At 41.6% G+C, this 24,312-nt stretch overlaps 1 protein-coding gene across 1 annotated transcript in view; it reads left to right on the forward strand.

Moving 5' to 3' along the window:
- Positions 1 to 24,312, forward strand: part of LOC126428401 (ectopic P granules protein 5 homolog) — a 359,767-nt gene that overhangs the window by 194,382 nt on the left and 141,073 nt on the right. The window contains exons 24-26 of the mRNA XM_050090322.1: positions 1,263 to 1,412; positions 7,117 to 7,303; positions 13,627 to 13,769. Coding sequence (XP_049946279.1) covers positions 1,263 to 1,412; positions 7,117 to 7,303; positions 13,627 to 13,769 — 480 coding nt within the window. The remainder of the gene's footprint in view (positions 1 to 1,262; positions 1,413 to 7,116; positions 7,304 to 13,626; positions 13,770 to 24,312) is intronic.

Raw genomic sequence — 24,312 nt, forward strand, 5'->3', positions numbered from 1 at the left:
GTGAATTACACAGGATATCATGCACACACTAGCTGACAAATTTGATGAGCTTGTGTATGCAGCAATTGGCTGCCACAAATAGGCCCAGTCTTTCTCTCTTGGAGGAATGCTTAGCCACAGCCAGAACCAACACTGAGACAGGTCAAATAAAGAACGTGCAATTAGGATGTGCAGGAACAGCACCAAGTGCTCAGCTTGCATATCCAAGAGGTAGCAAGGGTTTTCCATCGAGGTCAGAGCAGGTTCTCTGGAGATTTCCAGCAGATGCACCTACATGTTCCCATGCTGAGCTGTGTTGACATCATTACCAATTATGATTGCAGTGGGCATGGGAACATGGAAATTGGACTATGGATCAATGGAAACACAGTGAATGGTTTGATGACCCTCATTTCTTGTTACACCAGGTCAGTGGTTGTTATTTTACCCTCCATCAGGCACGTGAACTGCTCCTCGAAATTTGCACTACGCCACAGATGCAGGCCAATGAGAGCAGTATTATACTATGGAGTACATTCACCTTGGCTTCCATTGGACCTGTGGTGGTAATCAAAGACGCCATGACAGCTACGGACTATGTAAACACTATTGTGGACCATTTGTATCTCTTCATGCTCAATGTTTTCCCTGATGGCAATGACTTCATCTACCAGAGACATAATCATGCTATTATGGTCTGAGAAGTGTGATCGTGAACTGACATTGAAATCTTGCTCACAAAATTTTCCTGATCAGCACATGTGGGGCACTGTGTCCCAAAACAACCAGCTCTAATTTATGGGAATTGCATGACCTCCTAGTGGACACATGGTGCCACAAACCTACTGAGGACTTTCTGAACCCATGCCACACAGATTCAGTACTGTATTGCTATCCAAAAGTGGACAGACATATTGCTAAGCAAGTGGTCATTGTACTTAGGCTCGTAGTGTACTTAACATACAGGGAAATACCAAAAAGACAGCACATTACCGTGCCTAATATGTTGTAGAAAAACCAGTGTTGTTCAAAATAGCTTCCAGTCATCTTGGAATGTATCAATACAGGTCCCGTAAGGTTTTGAAGGGAATGTTATACCAGTTTTCGTGCAAAATAATGGCAAGTTAATGCAACGATGATGGAGGTGGAATAGCAGTTGTGCCCCTTCTCTCAGAGGGTGTTTGCATATTCTTTTCCAACCCGTGTATATACTTGACTCTTGAAAATCTTGTATAATTGATAAACAGGAAACCGAGTTCTACCGTCACGTTTTACTGCCACAGGCTGCAGCTGTACGACACACCGGTGCCTCCACCTCCACTGCGGCCCTCCAAGCCGGTCATCCCGTCCATCCAGGCAGATATGCTGCAGAACAGAGCAGCCATGCTGTCTGCCCTGAAGTCATCCTTCCGTGCCATCACCGAGTTTGCACAGTGAGTATGAAACATTTATTAAGACCCACCTGTTTGTCCCCCCCTAAAGGTGTCTCCCTCCCATGCTGGTGTATGAGTGACCTACTTCTCCTTATTAACCTTTCCAAGTCTCCTCCACAAGGAAGGGACTAGTAGTTCCAAACCCAGAGTTAGTGCATCTGCTATGTATGAAAGAATAAAAGGGTCAGTTTTTTGAAATCCCATGATTTTCCCCCATTGTGAACCAAAGTTTGAAATTTGGCTCAAAAGTGCCTACAACCTTCCTCTATAACAATACAAAAGTGTGGCACCCTGCAGTGTCACCCTCAGATTTGCCGACATTTCAAATGGGAGGGTGTCAACATGTGTGAAAAAGGCTAGAGTTCAGAAGATTGTGAGAGGTGTAAGGTCAGTTAATGCTGGCATGATGGGGAAATCATCACATCCCCTCTTACCCACAACTCGCCCCTTCTCTTAACATGTGTGACAGAGGCCAGAACACGAACACCTAATTCTGAAATCATGTGGTTTTCTTATTGGTGGCTGAAGAAAACGTTTCAAACACACCATCACTCAGAATCAACACGAAAAGGCCTCAGGTGGTAGCATAAAGGCGCCAGTGCGATCGCCCATTTCCTTGGGGCATTCATTTACACACATTTGTGATCAAAAATGACAGTTTGCAGTGCGATATGCAACAGAATGATGTTCTTGACAATCTTTGTTTCTGCTGGCACGCTACAAATGATTCAACCCTTCACTAAAGACATTATGGGGCTGCAACCCTATTGAACGTAATCTGATCATTTTGGAGCATAGTGTGACTGCAGTTTTTGCTCTGGTATATCAGGTGGAACCACTAGGGATATTTCAGGACCACGCAACGAAATGTGAGCTGTATTCGAAACAGAAAAGGGTGTTAACGCTTTTTCTTCCCTCCACTTTCATGCTCTCTTGTAGAATGGTCATGGAGTGCGGGGAGGTGGGGGTGGGGAGGGGGTGGGAGGGTGGGGAGTGACATAGAAATATATGTGAATAAAGTCGCAAAGGGTCCTTCTAAGACCTCCCAGTTCCGCTACACCCTCGGTGCCACCCACACACATTTTTTAACAGATCCTAGTTCCATTCTTTATAGCAAAGCAAAAATTGTGACCCTGCTACACTCCAAAGATTTTGTAACAGTGGGATTGCAGCACTACAATGTTTTTAGAGAAAGGTTACATCCAGGGTGTGTCAGCAGTTCGAAAGGTCATCAAAACATCGTGGTGTTCTACATCGAACTGTAAACTGTCTTTTTTAGTGCAAAATGTATGGCAATGAACATCCCAGGGGGTGCTTTCATTGACGGCATTTATGCAATCTTGTGAGACCTTTTTGTGTTGATTCTGAGTGGATGTGTGTCTGAAATGTTTCCCTTGCCACTAGAGATAGGCAAAACTGGATCAGAACTGGTCACTCATGGGACTGAACTAGCTCTTTTTTATGACTCACTCACAAAATAACTAAAAAGAAGGGACATTGCCTTTTTAATTCATGTCACTAAACCTGTATTTTTATTGGATTTGGCCCTATTTTGAAATAACATATGAAAAGGTGTAACAATTTTGTGTTATGTCCCTACTAATTTTGAGATTTAAAAGTTTTAAACATTGTTTGCTGTGAAAATTATTGATACTATAACAAAATCCTAAATATTTTTTATCAAGTGGAAAAGTTTTAAGGATGAAGGCTGATGTTTGCTATATTTTGATACTTTTATTGCTAATACAATATGCGTATTATAACATAACTGTAAATAAAGTGAATCTGCAGTCATCATTTACAGTCAGTATTACCATAAATGAACCCAAAACGGAAAAAAATAGTCAGCATTGTCATTTAAAAGTAAAATGTGACAAATTTTAGTCAGTGTGAGCCTGTTTCTCTACTTAGTGCATATTTGTTCTGCTTTTGAAAATATTTGTTCACATGACACTGATGTTGCTGTCATACTTAACACTTTTAGAACCAACTGATACAGTGTTGACCACAGCAGTTTTCTTGTGTCCCACCAGTTTAAGAAGCCAGTGTTTCTGTTCCTAGGCAAATATCCCTCCGCTAAATATTTGTCCAAGTTGACAGTTGCTGCATTTTCCAATTTTAGACGTGCTTGAATCTGACCAATAGTTTTATCACTACTCCCATGTTGAAGAAGTCTCACGCATTATGGTGATAACTGGTTGAGAAATGAGCTGTGTTTTTTCTTCTTGAACAACCAATGCTTTCATTTCAATATAATAGAAGGAAACATTCCACTTGGGAAAAATTATATATAAAATCAAAGATGAGGTGACTTACCGAACGAAAGCGCTGGCAGGTCGATAGACACACAAACATACACACAAAATTCAAGCTTTCGCAACAAACTGTTGCCTCATCAGGAAAGAGGGAAGGAGAGGGGAAGACGAAAGGAAGTGGGTTTTAAGGGAGAGGGTAAGGAGTCATTCCAATCCCGGGAGCGGAAAGACTTACCTTAGGGGGAAAAAAGGACAGGTATACACTCGCACACACGCACATATCCATCCACACATACAGACACAAGCAGACATATTTAAAGACCAAGACTTTAAAGACTTTAAATATGTCTGCTTGTGTCTGTATGTGTGGATGGATATGTGCGTGTGTGCGAGTGTATACCTGTCCTTTTTTCCCCCTAAGGTAAGTCTTTCCGCTCCCGGGATTGGAATGACTCCTTACCCTCTCCCTTAAAACCCACTTCCTTTCGTCTTCCCCTCTCCTTCCCTCTTTCCTGATGAGGCAACAGTTTGTTGCGAAAGCTTGAATTTTGTGTGTATGTTTGTGTGTCTATCGACCTGCCAGCGCTTTCGTTCGGTAAGTCACCTCATCTTTGATTTTATATACAATGCTTTCATTTCTGTAATAGCCTTCTCAAAGCAATCCTGAAATATTTTGTCTGCTGAAAATCCTTGCCTTTTGAACTTGGAGTTCAGTAACATAACATAACCAATCAGTTCACTCCTGGAGATAACACTAAACCACTCTGACAACCCTTTAAGGAAATTATAAACCAGTGACTTATTTCTTGAGGACGTTTTTTATTTCTGACTTTTAAAAAATTCAGTTGATTTTCCATCAATATTCGCAAGATTTTCACTTTGGATGTAAGACTGTTTTCTCTGAGGTCACCTCTTTGGTTACCTCATAACATAAAGACCAGATAAGCTATGGAAAAGCTTGCTTGATCGAGAGAAGTACAGGCAAAGCAGTAGCTGCAGCTGATCACTTTGTCCCAACCAAGGAACTAGACCAGTACTCGACTCCAGAGATAACTGTCATTGAACTGTAAATAAAACATAGACTTACTGATTATTTCATGAAGGTGACGGTAGTAGAGAAAAATTGTCTCTTGAGGTGACAAAACCATTGAAAAATCCTTCAGATCAGCATGTACTGAACAGGGTTGTGTCACAGTGCAAATGATCAAGCTTATTGTTGACCCACTACAGTTTACAATAACAACTTCTCTGTGGCCCTTGAAGCTCTTCTCTGGACAACACAGCAGAAACACTTGTTCCTATCAGAATACAAGCACTAGAATCCATCGCTAAGAAGAGTAGCTGGGTATATTCTTGATGATATTACTACCCAGTGGGCAGGAGATATTTCGGAAGACAGGAAAATCAACAATTTCAACCAAGAGAGCATAACAGCCAAATACATACAGAGAGAAGAAGAAGAGATATCACATTAAAAATATTATGATTTTTTAAGTAACAGTGATTTTAATAAGTTTTGTAATTACATATAAATCTCTGGTTTGATGTAAGAGGGGTCCTGAAGGCATTTACATAAGGATGTCCCAGGACAAATGATCAATAATCAGGATTGACAGGCATGATCATTTGAAGCGGAAAACTTCATGTGGACATATGTGCTATTCTGAATGGTTTCTGAGATAGAACATATTTCTTGTTATTTATTTCCTTTATTATTCAGTACATTGTCATTGTTTACAATGTATCACAGTAGTGTTGACGAAGTCGAGATGAATAATTTGCTGTAGTGCATGTGGGCTAGCAAGTCAGGAAACTACCTTAAACTGGCTTACAAAACCTACCTACATCTCAGTGCGAGTGCGTCACGCAAGGTTTTCATTATTTTCTCATTCTCTTCACACAAATGATAAGTCCTAAAGAAAAGATGAATAGGGCTTTTTAAAAGGAAAGTTAATATCATTTAATTTTGTACTGCAACACGTTTCCGCTTATTGACAGTGCATGTCCCCATTCGGCTGGTGTTGCTGAAAACCTTATTCAGCATTTTGGTAGCAGTTTGATCACCCGCCCGCCATACATCCTCAATCTCGCACCTTCTGAGTAACACTTGTTCTTGAACTTAAAGCATGATTTTGGAGAAAGGCACTTTGACAGCTGTGTCAATGCAAAAGATGGTGTTCAGCAGTGGCAGTCCTCTCTGGCAACATCTTTCTTGAAACGGGCATAGGGTGTTGGTTTCCCACTACAATAAATGTCTGAACATTGGTGGCAACTACGTAGAAAAATACTTCAAGAAATATTCTTTCTTTTAAAAACTAATTTTCATTTGAAAAATAATGTTATGAGTTTTTTCCCCAAATGGTACTTACTTTCCGGGCTTGCCTCATATTATGCAGACATTGTTGACTCTGGCATCTCCAACTTTCTGGCTGTCATATGCAGTAAGTTTATCGGACTTCTTGCAGTAACCTGCCATACCTTGTGCACAGTGGCATCTGAAACAGATGGGTAACCCAGCCCCTGTGTATGGAGAACACTACATCGCACAATAAATGACAAATGATAAGCCAGAATAGTTGTTAGGGACTGTATCTGAAACCTTTGTTGTATTTGAGTATTGCACTACTTCTCTGTGAACAAAGTTGCACACTGAACTTTCACCTGCAGCGTCCACATTTTTGTCAAATCTCTGCAACACCTGGAGGAAAAAAGTCTTTAACCAATACTATTGCACCACAGTGCTGCTACAGTCCTCCAAAAGTCCTAAACTTTTCTGACTTCTTTATATGGCTGCTGCTTACAAGCTGGGGCAGAAAAGCAGAATGCTGTCTGTTTCAGAAATGCTGTAAATGATTTCAAAACCATCATTGTCAATTTTTGAACTGGACTCTTCAAGCATCCGCAGAATTACTTCGTCAGTCAAATTGTCCCCCATTTTATGACAAACTTTTGCAATCAAGACAGCTATGGAGGAACACAGCAACGACAAATGTGCAGGAACTGATCATGCAAGTAATATGTTAAAAGTCATCTAGCACTTTGTGGAAGGAGGAGCATACATCTAGTCTCTCTCTAAAGTACTAAAAGAGTGGACAGTTGATGTCAAGCTGTCACTGCTTGGAAACAGTGCATCGTGAAGTAATAATCAGAAAGGGTCGTGCTCAGAGAATCTTCGAGCGCTGACTGTTAAGGAAAAATACAACTAGCTCATAATTTCTACGAGCAGCAACCAGAACGTGTTAAGAGTAGCCATGTCACATGTTGAAAACCACCTCTTATTCTCTAGTGTAGGTGTAAAGCTATTAAAGTCAAAAGTTGTGAAAGTAATTTAGTGTTACCTTGTGTAATAAAGATGCAATTGAGTGCGGAAATGGTTTCCCACAGAAAATTAATATCGTGACTGGCTGCTGCAGATTGGAAATAAGTCCTTGATGACTGTCCACCCGCAGGATCTACTCGCTGCGAGTGTCGGAGCACACGGCCCTGGACTGCAGCCTGCTCGAGCTCGTCCCCTCTACGTACCGCGATGTCGAGATGGAGGTTCTGCTGCACGCTGCTTGTGACACTGGGCCAGACGCTGCGAGGCGCAAGCCACACGACCTTATCTGTGCGGGTCCAGCGGACATCCGTCTGAAGGTGAGGCTCAGTCTAGTCTTCCTCTAACTGCTGTTGGCCTTGTTAAATTATTGTCAGCTCTCCTGACACTGTCATAAAGCTTTAACGGTTGTGGTCTTCAGCGTAAAGTCTGGTTTGGTGGAGCTCTCTGTGCTACCGTATTTACTCGAATCTAAGCCACACTTTTTTTCCGGTTTTTGTAATCCAAAAAACCGCCTGCGGCTTAGAATCGAGTGCAAAGTAGGCGGAAGTTCTGAAAAATGTTGGTACGTGCCGCCACAGCTAACTTCTGCCATCGAATATATGTAGCGCTACACAGGCATGTTTTGCAGGCACAATGATAAATACTGGCGCCAAAACCTCTGCGTCAGTAAATAAATTAAAAAAAGGTGGAAGATGAGCTTTTATCTCTGCCCTGAGTTTTCGTCACTGCATTTTCATACATTATCCAACAAATTAAATACAAATTCCGTATTGTTCATCTTCGAATGTAGCAGCATTTCAATGTACTACAAAAATCCGACTGGCAAGAGTGTTTGGGATATTTGTCAATATGGCCAACTCTACGTTCTGAATTTTTTCCTACCTGTGAGAAGAGATGGTTGCTTATAGGAACTTTTTGAATTGTGAATCACATGCAGTATTCTGTTCACCATAAGAATAATACGAATATAAACATTTTGCCATGTATTCTTTCATGTTTGCTGCTATCTCATTTAAATCCTGTCTGCCTAATAAACTACGAAACTTGAGTGAGACAACAGCAAATGCGGAAGAATATACGTATCATGTCATGTTTATATCAGTATTATTCTTATGCCTAATAGTGATACAGTCAGAAATTAAGCACGGCAATTGACTAGATTTTTAAATCTAAGATGACTCTAATTTCTGTGCAAAATGTAATGTACTAAAGAGGCGTCTGCAAAGATTTTCAAGTGGAGAAAAATTTTCGCTAAACTTTCGTTCAGAACATCTTCTATCATACGCAGTCTATTATTTAGTTCTTGTTGATCATTATCAAAGAAAAGAGCAGTGTAAGTAACAACAAATAGCAGTCTCTTGCCATTGTTTCGCTAATGAGATGATTTCTCTATTTTTTTTTTTTTTTAATTGTAAGCGGCGGTAGCATGCACAAAAGCAAGCCATGCCAGGAGCGGTGACAGTCTGTAAACACTCATTATCAGAATGTGACAAACAATGCATGACACAGTACAATAATGCATTTTCAGCTTAGAGTCAAGTAAACACCTATAACAAAATGAACGGCACTTATCAGATCATAGAAAAATAAGCAATCAATTCAAACCAGACGAAGCACGTGAAAAAGGAAGGGTACCTGTATAAATACGGACGGAGCGCCTGACGCATAGCAATGGCTACCTAGATTCTGGAAATTTTTTTTCGTTGATTTCGAATCTCATTTTTCAAGTGCGGCTTAGATTCGAGTGCGGCTTAGATTCGAGTAAATACAGTACTCTGTAGTGTGTGAGCCTCTCCATCTGCGAATAGCTACTACGACATACACCCGTTTGAACCTGCTTGCTACTTTCATCCCTTGCTTCTCTTTTCTTCTTGTCTTGACTTCTTCCTGCCCACATTTATTTCTATAGAAGGAAACGATCTAGACAAATACCTTCAAAAGTGACTTCGCAACACTTAAATTTATATTCAGTGTTTACAAATTTCTCTTTTTCAGAAACACCTTTTATTGTTCATACGAGGCCTGTTCAGAAAGTAAGCTCCGATTGACTGCCAAATTGAAACCACAGTGAACATCAGAAATGTTTTACTTGTAACAATTAGCTACACCTTTCAGCTACTTCTCTACGTAGTCGCCGTTCTGACTTAGACTTTTGTCATAGCGTTGTACCAACTTTTCAATATCCTCATCATAGAAGGCAGCCGCCAGTGCTTTCCGCCAATTCTCCACACTGGCCTACACCTCGTTGTCTGTGTCAAAATGTTGTCTTCAAAGACAGCGGTTCATGTGACCAGAGATGAAACTCAGGGGGAGACAATTGCGGACTGTATTGTGGGTAATCTCACATTTCCATTTGAAAACGATGCAGGAGCATCTTCATTGCCCCTGCAGAATGCGGCTGAGAATTGTCTTGAAGAAGAAACAGCACGACAGTTATGTAATGTTAGCTGCATAGCTTCAGGCGAAATTTCTCATCAGGCCCTCGTACTTGGCGGCAGACACTATTTTCTAGACATCTTTACGCACTCACTGCGAGGTCAGAAATGAGAAGAGCGACGTGATGCTAACTGGGGTTATACTAGAGACACTACCCAACACATCTGTGCAAAGCTTTATCGGATTTTCATAGTCGTTTCCATTTCGCGACCGATCGGAGCTTACTTTCTGAACGCCCCTCGTATATCTGTATTTCAGCCATCATCACTTATTTTCTTGCTGAAGTAGTAAAACTTGTCAACCACTTTTACTGTTTTATTTCCCAATTGTATCCACTTCACCTGATTTAATTTGACTTCTTCCTACTACCCTCCTTTTACTTTTGTTGATATTCATCTTACACTGAGGTGAGGTGACAAAAGTAATGGGAGAACAATATGCACTTTTACAGATGGTGGTAGTATTGGGTGCACGGGGTATAAATGGTCGATGCATCGACGGTGCTGTCATATGTATTCAGGTAATAACATTCTGACGTGATTATGGCTGAACAATGGTAATTAACAGACTTTGAACATGGAATGGTAGTTGAGGCTAGACGCATGGGTCATGCGAGTTTGGAAATTGTTTGGGAGTTCAATATTCCGAGATGCCAGGTGCAAAGAATCCGGGACTGGGCCGGGAATCAAACCATGGCCCCTGTGATCGAGAGTAGCAACACTAAGCACAAGACTGTGAGGTGCTGATGGACAACAGTGAAACAATGATAATATGCCAAATGTTGATAATTATTAATCAGCAACTTCATATCCTCCTCCACCCAGTGGTCAATTCAAACCTGAAACAAAGAAAGATTTACTATTTTGAGACTGCCTAAAAAAAGGCAGTTTGATGTAGACACCCTGTATTAGGAATGTGTATGTTGCAAGAAGAATCAAACGATATACATTGAGATAGTAAAAGTCATGGGGATACCTCCTCTTTTGCACAGTGTAGTGCAGCAACTCGATGTGGTGTGGGCTCAACAAGTCGTTTGAAGACCGTACAGAACTACTGAGTCAGGCGGCTTATAAAGCTGTCCATAACTGCAAAAGTGTTGCCAGTGCAGGATTTTGTGCATGAACTGACCCCTCAATTGTGTCACACATATGTTCAATGGGATTCCTGTCGGGTGATCTGGGTTGGCGAATCATTCGTTCGAATTGTCCAGAATGTTCTTCAAACTGATGACGTGGTGCTGTCTCATCCATAAAAGTTTAATTGTTGTTTGCAAACATGAAGTCCATGAATTGCTGCAAATGACCTCCAAGCAGCCGAACATAACTAGGAAATTTCATGTAAATACAACCTACAGCATTAAGGAGCCATGACCAGCTTTCACATTGGCTTGTTGACAACTTGAGTCCATAACTTTGTGGGGTCTGTGCCATCAGCTCTTACCAACTGAAATAGGGGCTCATCTGTCCAGGCCACAGTTTTCCAGTTGTCTCGGGTCCAACCGGTATGGTCACGAGACCAGGAGAGGCATTGTGGGCGATGTTGTGCTGTTAGCAAAGGCACTCACAGAGGTAGTCAGCTGCCAAAGCCCATTAATGCCAAATTCCACTGCACTGTCATAATGAAAACATTTGTTGTACGTCCCACATTGATTTCTGCTGTTCGCACTGACAATTCAATGCAAACGCCACAGCTCTCGGTTGTTAAGTGAAGGCCGTCAGCCACTGCGTTGTGGTGGTGGGAGGTAATGCCTGAAATTTGGTACTCTTGGCACTGCGGATCTCAGAATATTGAATTCCCTAATGATTTCTGAAATGGAATGTCCCAAGCATCTAGCTCCAAGTACCATTCCACATTCAGAGTCTGTTAATTCCTGTCATGTCACCATAATCATGTCAGAAACCTTTTTACGTGGATCTCCTGAGTACAGTTGACAGCTCCGCTAATGCACTGCCCTTTTATGCCTTGTGTATGTGATACTACCGCTGTCCTTATACGTGCATATCAGTATCCCATGACTTTCCTTATCTCATGTATATCACTTCCTTCTGCATATGTATTTCAAAATTGTCGCGAGAAGAAAGAATGGTGAGAAATTAGATGTGATACAGAGCTCTACCAACTGCCGTGCTTCCCATGTGCCATTCGTAAATGGGACGGGAAAGGGGGGGGGGGGAGGGAGAGGAGGAGGTCAGTTAGAGCTACGAGAAATACATTCCTCCACACACCATAGGGTGTCATGCAGAGTACAGATGTAGATGTGGACCTAAACCCTAGTATTAACACCTGACATAAAGAACACAAGAGCAATTGTCTTCCGAGCAATGTGAATAGGTTGGTAGTACCAGATCGTGCTGCGGGACCAGGCAACCACCAAAATCGGCTGTCTTATACTGTACTTGTATCAAGATCTAGGTATTACTATGATGGCATGTACAGAGAGGATATAGAAATCCAAAAGGATGAAGACGGTTGTAGAAAAGAGTTGTGGGACATACTGCTAAGTAAACCAATTAGCAGCAACTCTTCTGCAGTTAAAAGCACTGTAACACTTGCTGGCATGACTCCGTGATCTTTGGCAGCAGTCAGATGGCACCATGACCTGCCTGTTGCTCAGTTGTATACAGACAGTTTGGCTCGTCGGGCTTGCTCGTGTTCGAAAATCGACTAACAGAGCCTTATAGGCGTTGAGGATGTCTTCAGCATTGTGGACAAAATATTAGGCACATAAACATGTATTAACCCACAGCCCATTGCCTATACAACTAGAATCGCAGATTACATGGTTGGACCACACTTGTGTTTCAGGTTTAATGGCATATAAAGTGTGATCAAAAAGTAACAGGAATTCTTTAGTTTTGCGGACTGTATACATCTGATTTCCAAAAGTTTTTTTTTTTTTTGTTGGTACACACGACCCTGACGTATATTTGTATTTTCAGCTATTTTGAATGTTTAGTTTATTGTCAATAGTCGAAAATGTTACACGTGTTTTCAAGTGCTCGGTGAATTTTTACTTTTGAAAAAGATGGATCAAAGAATTTACATAAATTTTGCTTAAAAAATGGAATAAAGTACAGCACCATATTCGAAATGTTGACTGTGGCTTTTGGCAAGTCTGCTGTGAGAAAGACAAGAGTTTTGAGTGATACAAACGTTTCAAAAGGCTCAACATGATGTTGAAGATGATGACCACCCTGGACGCCTCAACGCATCAATTACTGATGACACTGTGGAAGAAATAAGAAAATGGTTCTGGAAAATCACCACATTACCATCAACGAGGCTGCTGATGATGTCAACGTACTCTTTGGCTCACGTGAAGAAATTTTTTCAGATATTTTGGGCACGAAACGTGTAGCGTCAAAGTTTGTTCTGAAATTGTTGAATTTGGACCAGAAACGATGGAGCACAGATGTGCTCAAAAATTTCTGAAGGAAGTCGACAATGATCCAGAAATTCTGAAGAAGGTTATAACAGGTGATGAAACGTAGGGGTATGATGTCAAAACCGAGACCCATTCGTCCCAATGGAAATTACCTGGAGAGCAAAGACAGAAAAAAAACTGTACAAGTTCGATGACATGAAGGTTTTTCTCACTGTTTTCCTTTATTACAGTTGGATAGTGAATCATGAGCTACTGCCTTATAGTTGTACGGTCCATAAGAAATACTATCTGGAAATTATTCGCCATTTGTGTGAAGCAATCTGAAGAAAATGACCAGAAATGTGGCAAAACCACTCCAGGAAATTCCATTACAAAGTTGCTCCTGCTCACGCCTCATTTTTGTGATCTTTTGGCAAAAAACAAAACTGTTTTGTTGTCTCAGCCACCGTATTTGCCAGACATGCCCCTCTGTGACTTCTTTCTATTCCTGAGGCTGAAGAGGCCCAAGAGAGGATGTTGCTTTGTCACAACTGATAAGGTAAAAACAGACTCGCTGAAGGAACTTAACACCATAATGAAAAGAGCTCTAGAAGTGCTTCCAAGATTGGAAAAAGTGCTGGAACAAGTGTATTATATCTAAGGGGAATTACTTTGGTGGGGCCGAACTTGATGTTGATGAATAAATGAAGATTGTTTAATAAAAACCAAAATTCAAAATTCCCATTATGTTATGATCATGCTTTGTGTTCTCTCCAGCAAGGGGGAGGGGGCGTGTCCTTCATGGCTATAACTGTGTGACTACTTTTCTTGTCTCTGCAGGTGTGTGAAGCACGCATCAGTGAAGGCACAGAGCACATGATTCAGCAGAACAGGGCCGAGTACGACACGCTGCTGTCACGCGCCATGCAGCCACCTCCTCAGAAAGTCTGCGTTGGAAGCGTCTTTGTGGAGCATGCCATTAGGTGAGTGACACGCCATTAATGAGTGTCCTTGTTATCCTTCTCAGTCCATATGTAGCATATATGCCACATGCAACTTCTTCTTCTTCTTTTTTTTTCCAGAGGATAAACTACACTCCCTGTGCCTGATTGTAGCATACACTTCACATCCTGAGCTTTTTGTACATTACTTCTTTTCAGTTTTGCATGTTCTTAGTAGGTGGCAGCATCTGTTTGAAGGAAGGTGTTTATCACAGTATCAGCATGTATTCAGGTATATTTCCGTTTGCTTTTGTTAATTTAGGTCTGGACTGTTTTTATAATATGCTGTAATACACTAATGTCATAAAAATGATGGGATAGCGATACGCACATATACAGATGGTGGCAGTTTCGTGTACACAAGGTATAGAAGAGTAGTGCTTTGGCGGAGCTGTCATTTGTACTCAGGTGATTCATACGAAGAGGTTTCCGACACGATTATGGTCACACAATGGGAATTAACAGACTTTGAACGCGGAATGGTAGTTGGAGCTAGATGCACGACATGCTCCATTTCATAAATTGTTAGGGAAGTCACTCTTCCAAGATCCATAAAGTATGCTGAGAATACCAAATTTCAGGGATTACCTCTCACTACAGACGATACAGTGTCCGACAGACTTCACTTAACGTTCGAGAGCAGTAGTGTTTGCGTGGAGTTGTCAGTGCTAACAGACAAGCAACACTGCATGAAATAACCATTGATATCAATATGTGATGCATCATGAACGTATCCTTTATGTTAGTACAGTGAAATGTGGCTATGTGCTATGGTAGCTGATTACCGCCATGAGTGTCTTCGCTAACAGCACATCATCACCTGTACTGCCTTTCCTGCACTCGTATCCATATCTGTTGAACCCTAGACAACTGTAAAACCTTGGCCTGGTCAGATGAGTCCCGATTTCTGTTGGTACAGGCTGATGGTAGGTTTCAAGTGTGGTGCAGACCCCGTGAAGCCGTGGACCCAAGTTGTCAACAAGACACTGTGCAAGCTCCATAAAGGTGTGGGCTGTGTTTCCAGGGGGTTGACTGAGTCCTCTGGTCTAACTGAACTGCACGTTGACTGGAAATGGTTACATTCGGCTGCATGGAGACCATTTGTAGCCATTCATGGACTTGATGTTCCCAAACAACTATGGAACTTTTATGAGTGACAACATGCAATGCCACTGGACCACAATTGTTCACAGTTGGTTTTAAGAACATTCTGGACAGTTCGAGAGAATGATAAGGCCAACTTGATTGTCCATCATGGGACATAATCAAGAGGTCAGTTTATGTAAAAAATTGTGCACTGCTAAGCTGCAACCACTGTGCTGCATTCTATGTAGGCATGACAACCAACTAGCTGTCTGTCCTCGTGAATGGCCACTGACAAACAGTAGCCAAGAAACAAGTGGACCACCCTGTTGCTGAACATGCTGCCAAACATGATATTCTTCATTTCTGTGACTGCTTCACAGCCTGTGCCATATAGATCCTTCCCACCAACACCAGCTTTTCTGAATGGCACAGGTGGGAACTTTCCTGCAATGCATGCTACGTTCCCATAACACTCCAGGCCTTAACCTCCGTTAGTCACTGTCTTCAACTATCCAGCCCCTTCCCTGTTCCCATTCCATCACTACATAGCCGTCATTCCACCACCACACCCAGTATTTTTATTTATCTCCTTTTCTGCTACTCCCCCCCCGCCCCCTTTTCTCCCCACCACTCCTCTGCCCTTCGTCTAACCTGCAGCACTTAACTGCCCGCCACTTCCACGATACTATTCCTCCCCCTCCCCACCCCAGCCTCCACCTTACCCCCACCCAGTCGCCACTCCCATCATGCACTGGTGCTGCTGCTCACAGTGTGGTTTCAGTTACCTGAGACTGCAGTCACGCGCGAGCCTGTGTGTGTGTGTGTGTGTGTGTGTGTGTGTGAATATTGTTACATTCAAATCCTGCACTGGCATCTCTTTCACAATTATAAAGAGCTGTAAAGACAGCATAGCTCAGTATTTCTGCAAAGGAATTCCAACAGCTTGCGGAATCCATGCCACGTCAAGTTCCTGCGCTACGCTGGGCAAAAGGATGTGTGATGATATTAGGAGATATCCCATGACTTTTGTCAGCTCAGTGTACCCTAAAATAACCTGTTATATTAAAGAAGTGGTTGTTTATTTCATCACAACAATACAGCCGGTGGTGCAGCACTGGGCCAGCATTCAGCAGTGACCAATACGTTCGCATTCCAATGGCATAGTTTTCAAAATTTGAAGGTATCTGACATTGAGTTTTCTGGATATCCTGCATAGGGCCTATTTCAGTTATTTTCTAACATAACTAGCGTTCACTGTGTGCATATCCTAAAAATTTGACAAATCACACCAGTTTTTCAAATTTAGTATCTTAAGTCTGATTTTGTCCCTGAACAATGCACTGACTGGCAGTATAAACTTTTCGTTCACAAAATCTAAGCACAGGACTGAGGTGGTTCTTGCAAGTTGACACTTCTGTTTACTTGTGTGCATGATGAGCAGCCAGACTGAGAGGGAAACCCAAGGATTGGGGAATTTTTCTATCAAAATTTTATTACACTGTATTTTGTGATTTTACTACAGTGTCCTATGATGAGTCAGTGGCTGGACTTGAGCGGGTGCATTCTGGATGTTACTCTGTGCGCCACTACCCATACCTGGTTCACTTGGATAGTGTTCCCACATGAGGGTACAACCCTGTCAGCCAGCAGGAAAGCGAAATCGTCACTTGCGGGATGTGGATTGGGTCAGCTAAAAACATCCAGGACACACGGTACCAGCTTTCCTCTTGGCTAGACATGTTTGCTAGTTCCTCTTTAAGAGCGTCGTGCACTCAGTCTAGGTGCGGCAGCCTCCTGACACCGTATTCCATCTCTTTTGGTTTATGCTTTAGTATCAGGGCCTGAAGCAGTAAACTCCAAATGTTTTTGTCTTCGAAAAATTCCCCATCACGCCCAGGCAACAACATCCTGTCTCCATCCTAAATAGACCACCCCTGTGCACTCACATTTCAAATACATCTTTGAAATTTTCTGGCAGATTAAAACTGTGTGCTAAACTGGGACTCGAACCTGGAGCACAAGGTACCTTTTTAAGTAAGCACCACTTTGAAATAAAAACAAAACAAATAAACTTTCCATAGCAATTTTATTTTTACCTGAAAGCCTGTAATTTAATCTAGTTTTGTACATAATTCCCACCAATACTAAGGCATATATTGTGTCGTACAACTAGGTTTAAATACCACCCTCATAGAAATCTGTGAGCTCAGCATAACTTTATCATTTAAACGTTCTGTAACAACTGCATAAATCACACTTCTCTACTCTTCCAAGCAATGTCATGGTATGGAAATGGGTGAGAGATTTTAAAGATGGCCATACTAATGAGGAATCAAGTGGGCAACCTTTACTCATTACTGATGATGTGGAGCAGAAAGTTGATGAAAAAGTGAGAGAGAACAGACTCTCTATAATTTCGGTGTTATGTGATGAGCTTCCTCAAGTGTCATGAGGTGTGCTTTATGCTACTGCTACAGAACGTAAGTTATTGAAAGCTTTGTTCATGTGGCAGATTTCTAAGAGGATGCTATTCAAAGCTGGTTGTACAATGCGATAAGTGTGTTATTATTGGTAGGAATCATGTAGGAAAGTAGATTAAAGTACAGGATTTCATGTAAAAATCAAATAGCTAAGAAAAGTATGCTTGTTTTATTTTTTTAAATTTTGTTTTGATGGGGATCCACAGCCTCTAAATGCTTAATAAAAGAAAGCAGAACTATGGGACCATAGTAGGCTGTAATATAGGTGATCTTTATTTGAAACATATGATTAGCAAATTTCAATAACTTGTCACTTTCAAGCACCTCATTAAGCTTTTAGAGGCTGTGGATTCTTACAAAACAAAATTTTACGAACTTTGCCTAGTGTGGTATGGGCTACTGTAATTAAGTACCAACATATTTGGATAAAGATGCTGCAGTTGAATGAATGTATACACTTCAGCAAGAAGTGTCTGCAGAAGAAGGTGATATCAAAGTGCTTGAAAGTGACAAGTCACTGCAAATAGCTAACTGTACAATTTAAATAGAGGTCATGTACATTACAACCTACTACATTTTCTTTACGTAATTTTTTTTAAATGGTACTTGCTTAAAAAACACACCCCATTTCTTGAGCACTGACTGAACTATCCTGATGCAACACACGACCTGCCCTTACAGCTTCACTTCCACCAGTACCTCATCTGCTATCTTCAAAACTTCACAGAAGTTTTCCTGCACATCTTGCGAGACTAACACTCCTGAGGAGAGGTTATTGCAGAGACGTGGCTTAGCCACAGCCTTCCAAAAAAGCTTTAAATATAATTTCAAAAAATTTCTAAACCTTTTTTTCCTCTTACATTCAACACGACAACTCATATCTAAAATAATCTGAAGTTTGAAGCTCTTTTATACATGGCAGTTTGATCCTTTAAAGATTGGGGGTTTACTGGTGCTTCAGAACCCACATTTCTGGCATCTGCGGAACATGTTGATTCAATAAAGATGATAGTTTTCCACTTACACTGTGTGTTGATTAAGAGCTCTCCTTAGAGAACTGTGCAACAGAAACCTCTGAGATCCATGCTATTGTATATTTATTGACAGCCAACCAGTTTCAGTCAAATGAGCATCTTCAAGTCACAGATGAACAGTACATCAATACTGCACTGTGTATAGTTTGGTAGACTTTTAGGACTCTGTATTAGCTCAGATAAGATAAGTGAGCCATTCACTCAACTGTATACATCAATTTACATCTGAACCTTTGGTGTTTCACAGCAGAAGGCAGCATCTGCTTATGGTCATGGAGCATCAGCTGGCAACACTGTTGCTAGCATCTGTATAGTTGAATATACATAGTGCATTTAAAGGAATGTTCCTGAGCACCAAATACATTTTATACACTCGCTGAGGGCAAAACTCGACAATCTACTGCAGTGGTCAGCAGACTTCCTGGCCAAAGTTGTATTATAAACTGATGACTCAATTAACTGATCAATAATACCATTGTAGGTCTCAAAAAGCAACTGAGCATCAAAGGGCATAGAGGGTGCCAGGTGTTGAACTCTGCTACCAATTGTGGCATGGCACAGATAGTATTTCACAGTTCGGTTGGAGCTAAGGCAGTGAATACGCTATGCATAACAGCACAACTCGCCAGACATGAAGAAGATAACTGGTTAAGTTGTTGAAACACTGCAGATTAAATTGGAAGTGACAATTTGGCTTAACATCCAAAAGCACACCATTAAAGCACCACACATCCAACCGCTGGGGTGTGGACACCTTTACTACACATGTTGTGATACGCACACGATATGCCAGTAACAAATAAAACTCTTTTTTTTCCCTGCCTATAACAACCACAAATTTACAACAAAATATTCTCACACCATAGAACTATGCAACAGACCACAGTGTAAATTTCTTTTGTATTTTCCCTTCCAAACCATCAAAATGTTCTTCAATGATTCCTTTACAGCTGCCACACATATTTATTTATCTCTTTCGTGTTTTTGTCTTTTAGGGTACGCTTTACAGTTTTACTTCCAGTATTCTCCTACATTGATTAACACAGTGTCATTATCATTCCTTTTCTCTCCTTACAGTGACCACTTTCTTAGTGGATTCCTCTGTACATCCATTCAGGAAAGTTATTCCTATCCCTAACTAAAACACAGTTCCTTAAGTGCTGCCTAAAACCATAGAAGACTCTAATGACGTAACCATAAAAGCTCTCTTCTGTGGATGTGTCATCTCCCCCCCCCCCCCCCCCCCCCCAGTGTTCCTATTTCACCAACCCCTTCGCCCACAAATCTAATAAAGAAAAAAATAATAATAATTCCTGAAGAAGTGTTCATATACCGAGCGAGGTCGTGCAGTGGTTAGCACTCTGGACTTGCGTTTGGGAAGATGAAGGTTCAAACAGGTGTCTGGCCGTACTGATTTAGGTTTTCTGTGATATCCCTAAAATGCTTCAGGTAAATTCCAGTATGGTTCCTGTGAAAGGACATGGCCAATTTCCTTCCCTGTCCTTCCTTAATGTGAGCTTGTGCTCTGTCTCTATTGACCTCACTGTCGACGCGACGTTAAACCCTAATCTCCTCCTCCTCCGCAATCCCTGTTACCTACACCCCATCTCCCAAATTGAAGATGATGCTCTCCAAACATTCGGATTGTCTACAAGTATCACCTCCAAAAGTTTTTCAATACACTGTCATCATACTCAGGCTACAGAATGCTATTACCCAAAATTACCTATCGTGTGAACCTGTCCCTCTCACAGCATGTAAACCCTGCCTTGTTGACCTCTTCCAGCTGCCACATACACAAAAATGTCCTCCCAACATCCGACAAACTTCATAACCCAGACAAATTCAGAACCTTGCTATCAACTGTCTTCTTCATCTTCCTTTTTTTAAAAAAAGTCATCAGTCTTCGGACTGGTTTGAGGTGGATCATCACGACATCCGTGCGTGCCAGCCTCTTCTTGTCATACTACCACTTGCACCCAGCATGAGAGACCTGAAAGTCAGAACCCAGAAGGCACTGAATATCATGTTATCCACCATGAGGGGATTAGCATGGCCACAGGTGCTTGTAGGACCAGCCCCATACCCACTCTCTGTGCTAGATGCTGGTGAACCGCTGCTCACTATCTGGTGGCAGCTCCTCATGGTGCATCAGGCATATAAGTTCCTTGCCACTCAGAATTCAGCAGCACGCCATACTGCTGCTCGTCTGTCTCTGAAACACTTTTTCTGCAAACATCCGTGAGCAATATTGCTGCTTGGAATCCGCTTGTAGCCTGTGCTGGAGTCACATGGTGTGTAGCAAGTACAGCTCCAAATCATTGTTTTAACCAGCCTGCCACCCTGGTTACTGCAGAGGCCCAGATGATTTTAGCTTTAGTGCAGTATAGGAGAGGTTGCACTCACTGCGTATGTTTGTAATACGTTGTTTTCTGACATTTTAACTGAGAACCACTACTCTGTGGCTGTTTTTTATCGATGTGTGCAAACAAGGGGACTCCATTGGTTGCTGTGTTATTTTCCACAGTTGTGTCAAAAATTTATGGAACACTGCTGAGAGGTCATTGTGTGTACAAAATCCGGGGCCAGCAACCCTTTTGCAATTTTGGAAGGCGATAGAGGCAGCAGGGTTCAGTATTTATGCAGGGAACTTCAAATGACTCTGTTCAGTGCATGCCACGTCAATTTGCTGCTCTACACTGGGCAAATGGATGTCCGACACAATATTTGGAGGTATCCCATGCTTTTTGTCACTTTAGTGCTTATATAATGTAAGCAGTAACATTCCTATCTCACTTCATGGGGTACTCTGGAAATTACCATTGCATTTGCCAATTTTATTCCATTAAGAGTGGCTTGTAGAGTTATGTCTGCAAGGTGGTCACGAATCCAGTCACAAATCTGGTCCGATACTGGGTAATTGTATAGTTTTCATTGTCTGGCTGTACAGGATGGTGTGAAATGGCTTCCTGACGTGAAGGAACATGACATCAAAACTAGTGTCGATCCTAAGTAGTTATAGCTGTTGACTTTCTTCAGCTTTATGCATATAACTGGCTTGTTTCTTCCCCTTGTCCTCCTAAGCACAAATACTGTATTTTCCTCTTACTGACTTTCATCGCCTTAACTTCCAAAGCTTTTTTTCCAGCATTCCAATCTCATCTCCAGCTCATCTTTGTCAGTGCCATGTAACAATGGACCATCACCGAACATTGTATGCTGAGGAGCTGACTCTCTTAACACCTTATGATACAGGGTGTATATGCCCTAGGAAATCTGGGGAAAATGCGTGAACTTTTTCATCTGAGAAAAATCTGTGAAAGACATGGAAACGTTTTAGAATTCCAGGAATTTTTCAGTATTTTAGTTTTCAGTTAAACTTTTCAAATTTTGTTAGTGTAAGAACTGATACTCTAACAAAGAATTTTACTTTAGCCCTCTAAAGCACAGAATAATACTGCAGCAATAAAGCATAAGTGAGGGAATAACACAAAAATAAAACTTTAGTTGGAAAGAAAATGCACTATTCACAACAACAAAACACAGTGTACACACAAGCATCTGCTGACAGCAAATTTATCAAAGACTTTAGGATAAAGACAATGCAATACTTCGTAACAACACACTGTTATGCATTATGTTACTTTGAGAATGTGTGATGAGTTTCTTAAATCTGAGAACATGTAAATCTCATGCAGAACTTTACACCTTGAGGACCAGGCGGTTAGAAAAATTTTGGGCTCTGGAGACTAGCCATTTATGCCAGTATTTTACTGGGCAACACATGCTAAGAAACACCAACATTATTTGTCGAACAATGAAAAATGCAGGATGGAATGTAACAATATCATGAGAAGGAAAGTTGCTGCTCACCATATAGTGGAGATGCTGATTTGCAGGTAGGCACAACAAAAAGACTTACACAATTAAAGCTTTCAGCCATTGGCCTTTGTCAGCAATAGACGCATATACGCACACACACAGACATTAACACAAACACAACTCACACACACGACTGCAGTCTCAAGCAACTGAAACCACACTGTGAGCAGCAGCACCAGTGCGTAATGGGAATGGTGACTGGATGGAGGTAGGGAGGAGGCTGGGGCGGGGAGGGGGAGGGATAATGTGATGTGGGTGGCGGACAGTGAAGTGCTGCAGGTTAGACGGAGGGCAGGGAGAGGTGGGGAGGGGAGAGGGGAAGTAGCGGAAAAGGAGACAAGTAAAAAGACTGGGTGTGGTGATGGAATGACAGCTGTGTAGTGCTGGAATGGAAACGGGGAAGGGGCTGGATGGTTGAGGATAGTGACTAACGGAGGGTGAGGCCAGGAGGGTTACGGGAATGTATGATGTATTGCAGGGAAAGTTCCCACCTGCTCATTTCAGAAAAGCTGGTGTTGTTTGGAAGGATCCATATGGCACAGGCTGTGGAGCAGTCGTTCAAATAAAGGATATCATGTTTGGCAGTGTGTTCAGCAACAGGGTGGTTCACTTGTTTCTTGGTCACAGTTTATCGGTGGCCGTTGATGCGGACAGACAGCTTGTTGGTTGTCATGCCTACATAGAATGAAGCACAGTTGTTGCAGCTTACCTTGTAGACCACATGAATGGTTTCACAGGTAGCCCTGCCTTTGATGGGATAGGTGATGTTAATGACTGGACTGGAGTAGGTGGTGGTGCGAGGATGTATGGGACAGGTCTTGCATATAGGTCTATTACAGGGGTATGAGCCATGAGGCAAGGGGTAGGAAGCAGGGAATGTGTAAGGATGAACAAATGTATTGTGTAGGTTCAGTGGACAGCAGAGGGGTGTGAAGGATAGTGGGCAGGACATTTCTCATTTCAGGATACAACAAGAGGCAGTCGAAACCCTGGCAGAGAATGTAATTAAGTTGCTCCAGTCCTGGGTGATACTGAATGTATTATGTATTATATGTGGAAGCTTAGCTTCTCATGTAGCTATACTTTATGTATATTAATTTAAACCATTAACTTTTCCTGTTTGTGTGTTGATGCTACTTAACTGTCATGTTGCTATTGGCTTGTTACATCACATGTCCTGTACTCATTGACTGTGAAATCATACAATATGAGCTATAACTGGCTGACAAAAGTGCATCACAATCTCAGTTTCACACATCTCCGTGGCCGAGGTCACTAGCGCACACTTGGGTGGTGGCACTCGACCTGGGGGTAAGCTGGGTCAAATATTGGTGGTGAAAAAGGTTTTCACTGCCAGTATTTGTCTGGCAAGGGGGTATTACCGATCGCCAGACTTTGTGCCAATGTTCTGGTTTAAATACCAAACCTCTCTACAGCACCTCATGAACTGAGAGCATGTGGCACTGTTGATGGCGATCCATCTGTTGGATGGGGTTGTTAAGCTTGGCAGACCTCTTAGTGCTATTTGCTAGGAGTAGGGTATACAATGGCACCAGATTTCGCCCTGTTCCTTCTCTTAAGCTCATCATCATACAAAACACACACACACACACACACACACACACACACACACACACACACACACTATTACAAATAATGTTATTGAACATGTTAAAAAACATTGATTTCAATGATTTGGAAGCTATTGTACTGTATTTGGTGGAATTCGCATTTATACTTTCATGATATGATAATATGCAGTGTACATGTTGCCACATGTCAAAGATCTTTCCAAAAAATGTTGTTTTTTGTTGGGTTTTATCTCTTTAAAAGTGCCAGGAAGTTCTACGACCATGTATAAAACTTTTACAATTCAAAGGATTGGTAAGTTTTACAGCTCTGAGGAAAAGTATATTGTCAATTAACACAGAAAAATGTACTTTAACGCAGAAAAAAGTGTATTTCCACCCAGGAACAGTGTATTTTTAATTGGAAAATCTGGAAAAAAACCAGGAAAGCTTTTTTTGTTGTCCTCATATGCAT

This window comes from Schistocerca serialis, chromosome 12 (genome assembly GCF_023864345.2).
Source record: "Schistocerca serialis cubense isolate TAMUIC-IGC-003099 chromosome 12, iqSchSeri2.2, whole genome shotgun sequence".
Classification (NCBI taxonomy): Eukaryota; Metazoa; Arthropoda; class Insecta; order Orthoptera; family Acrididae; genus Schistocerca; species Schistocerca serialis.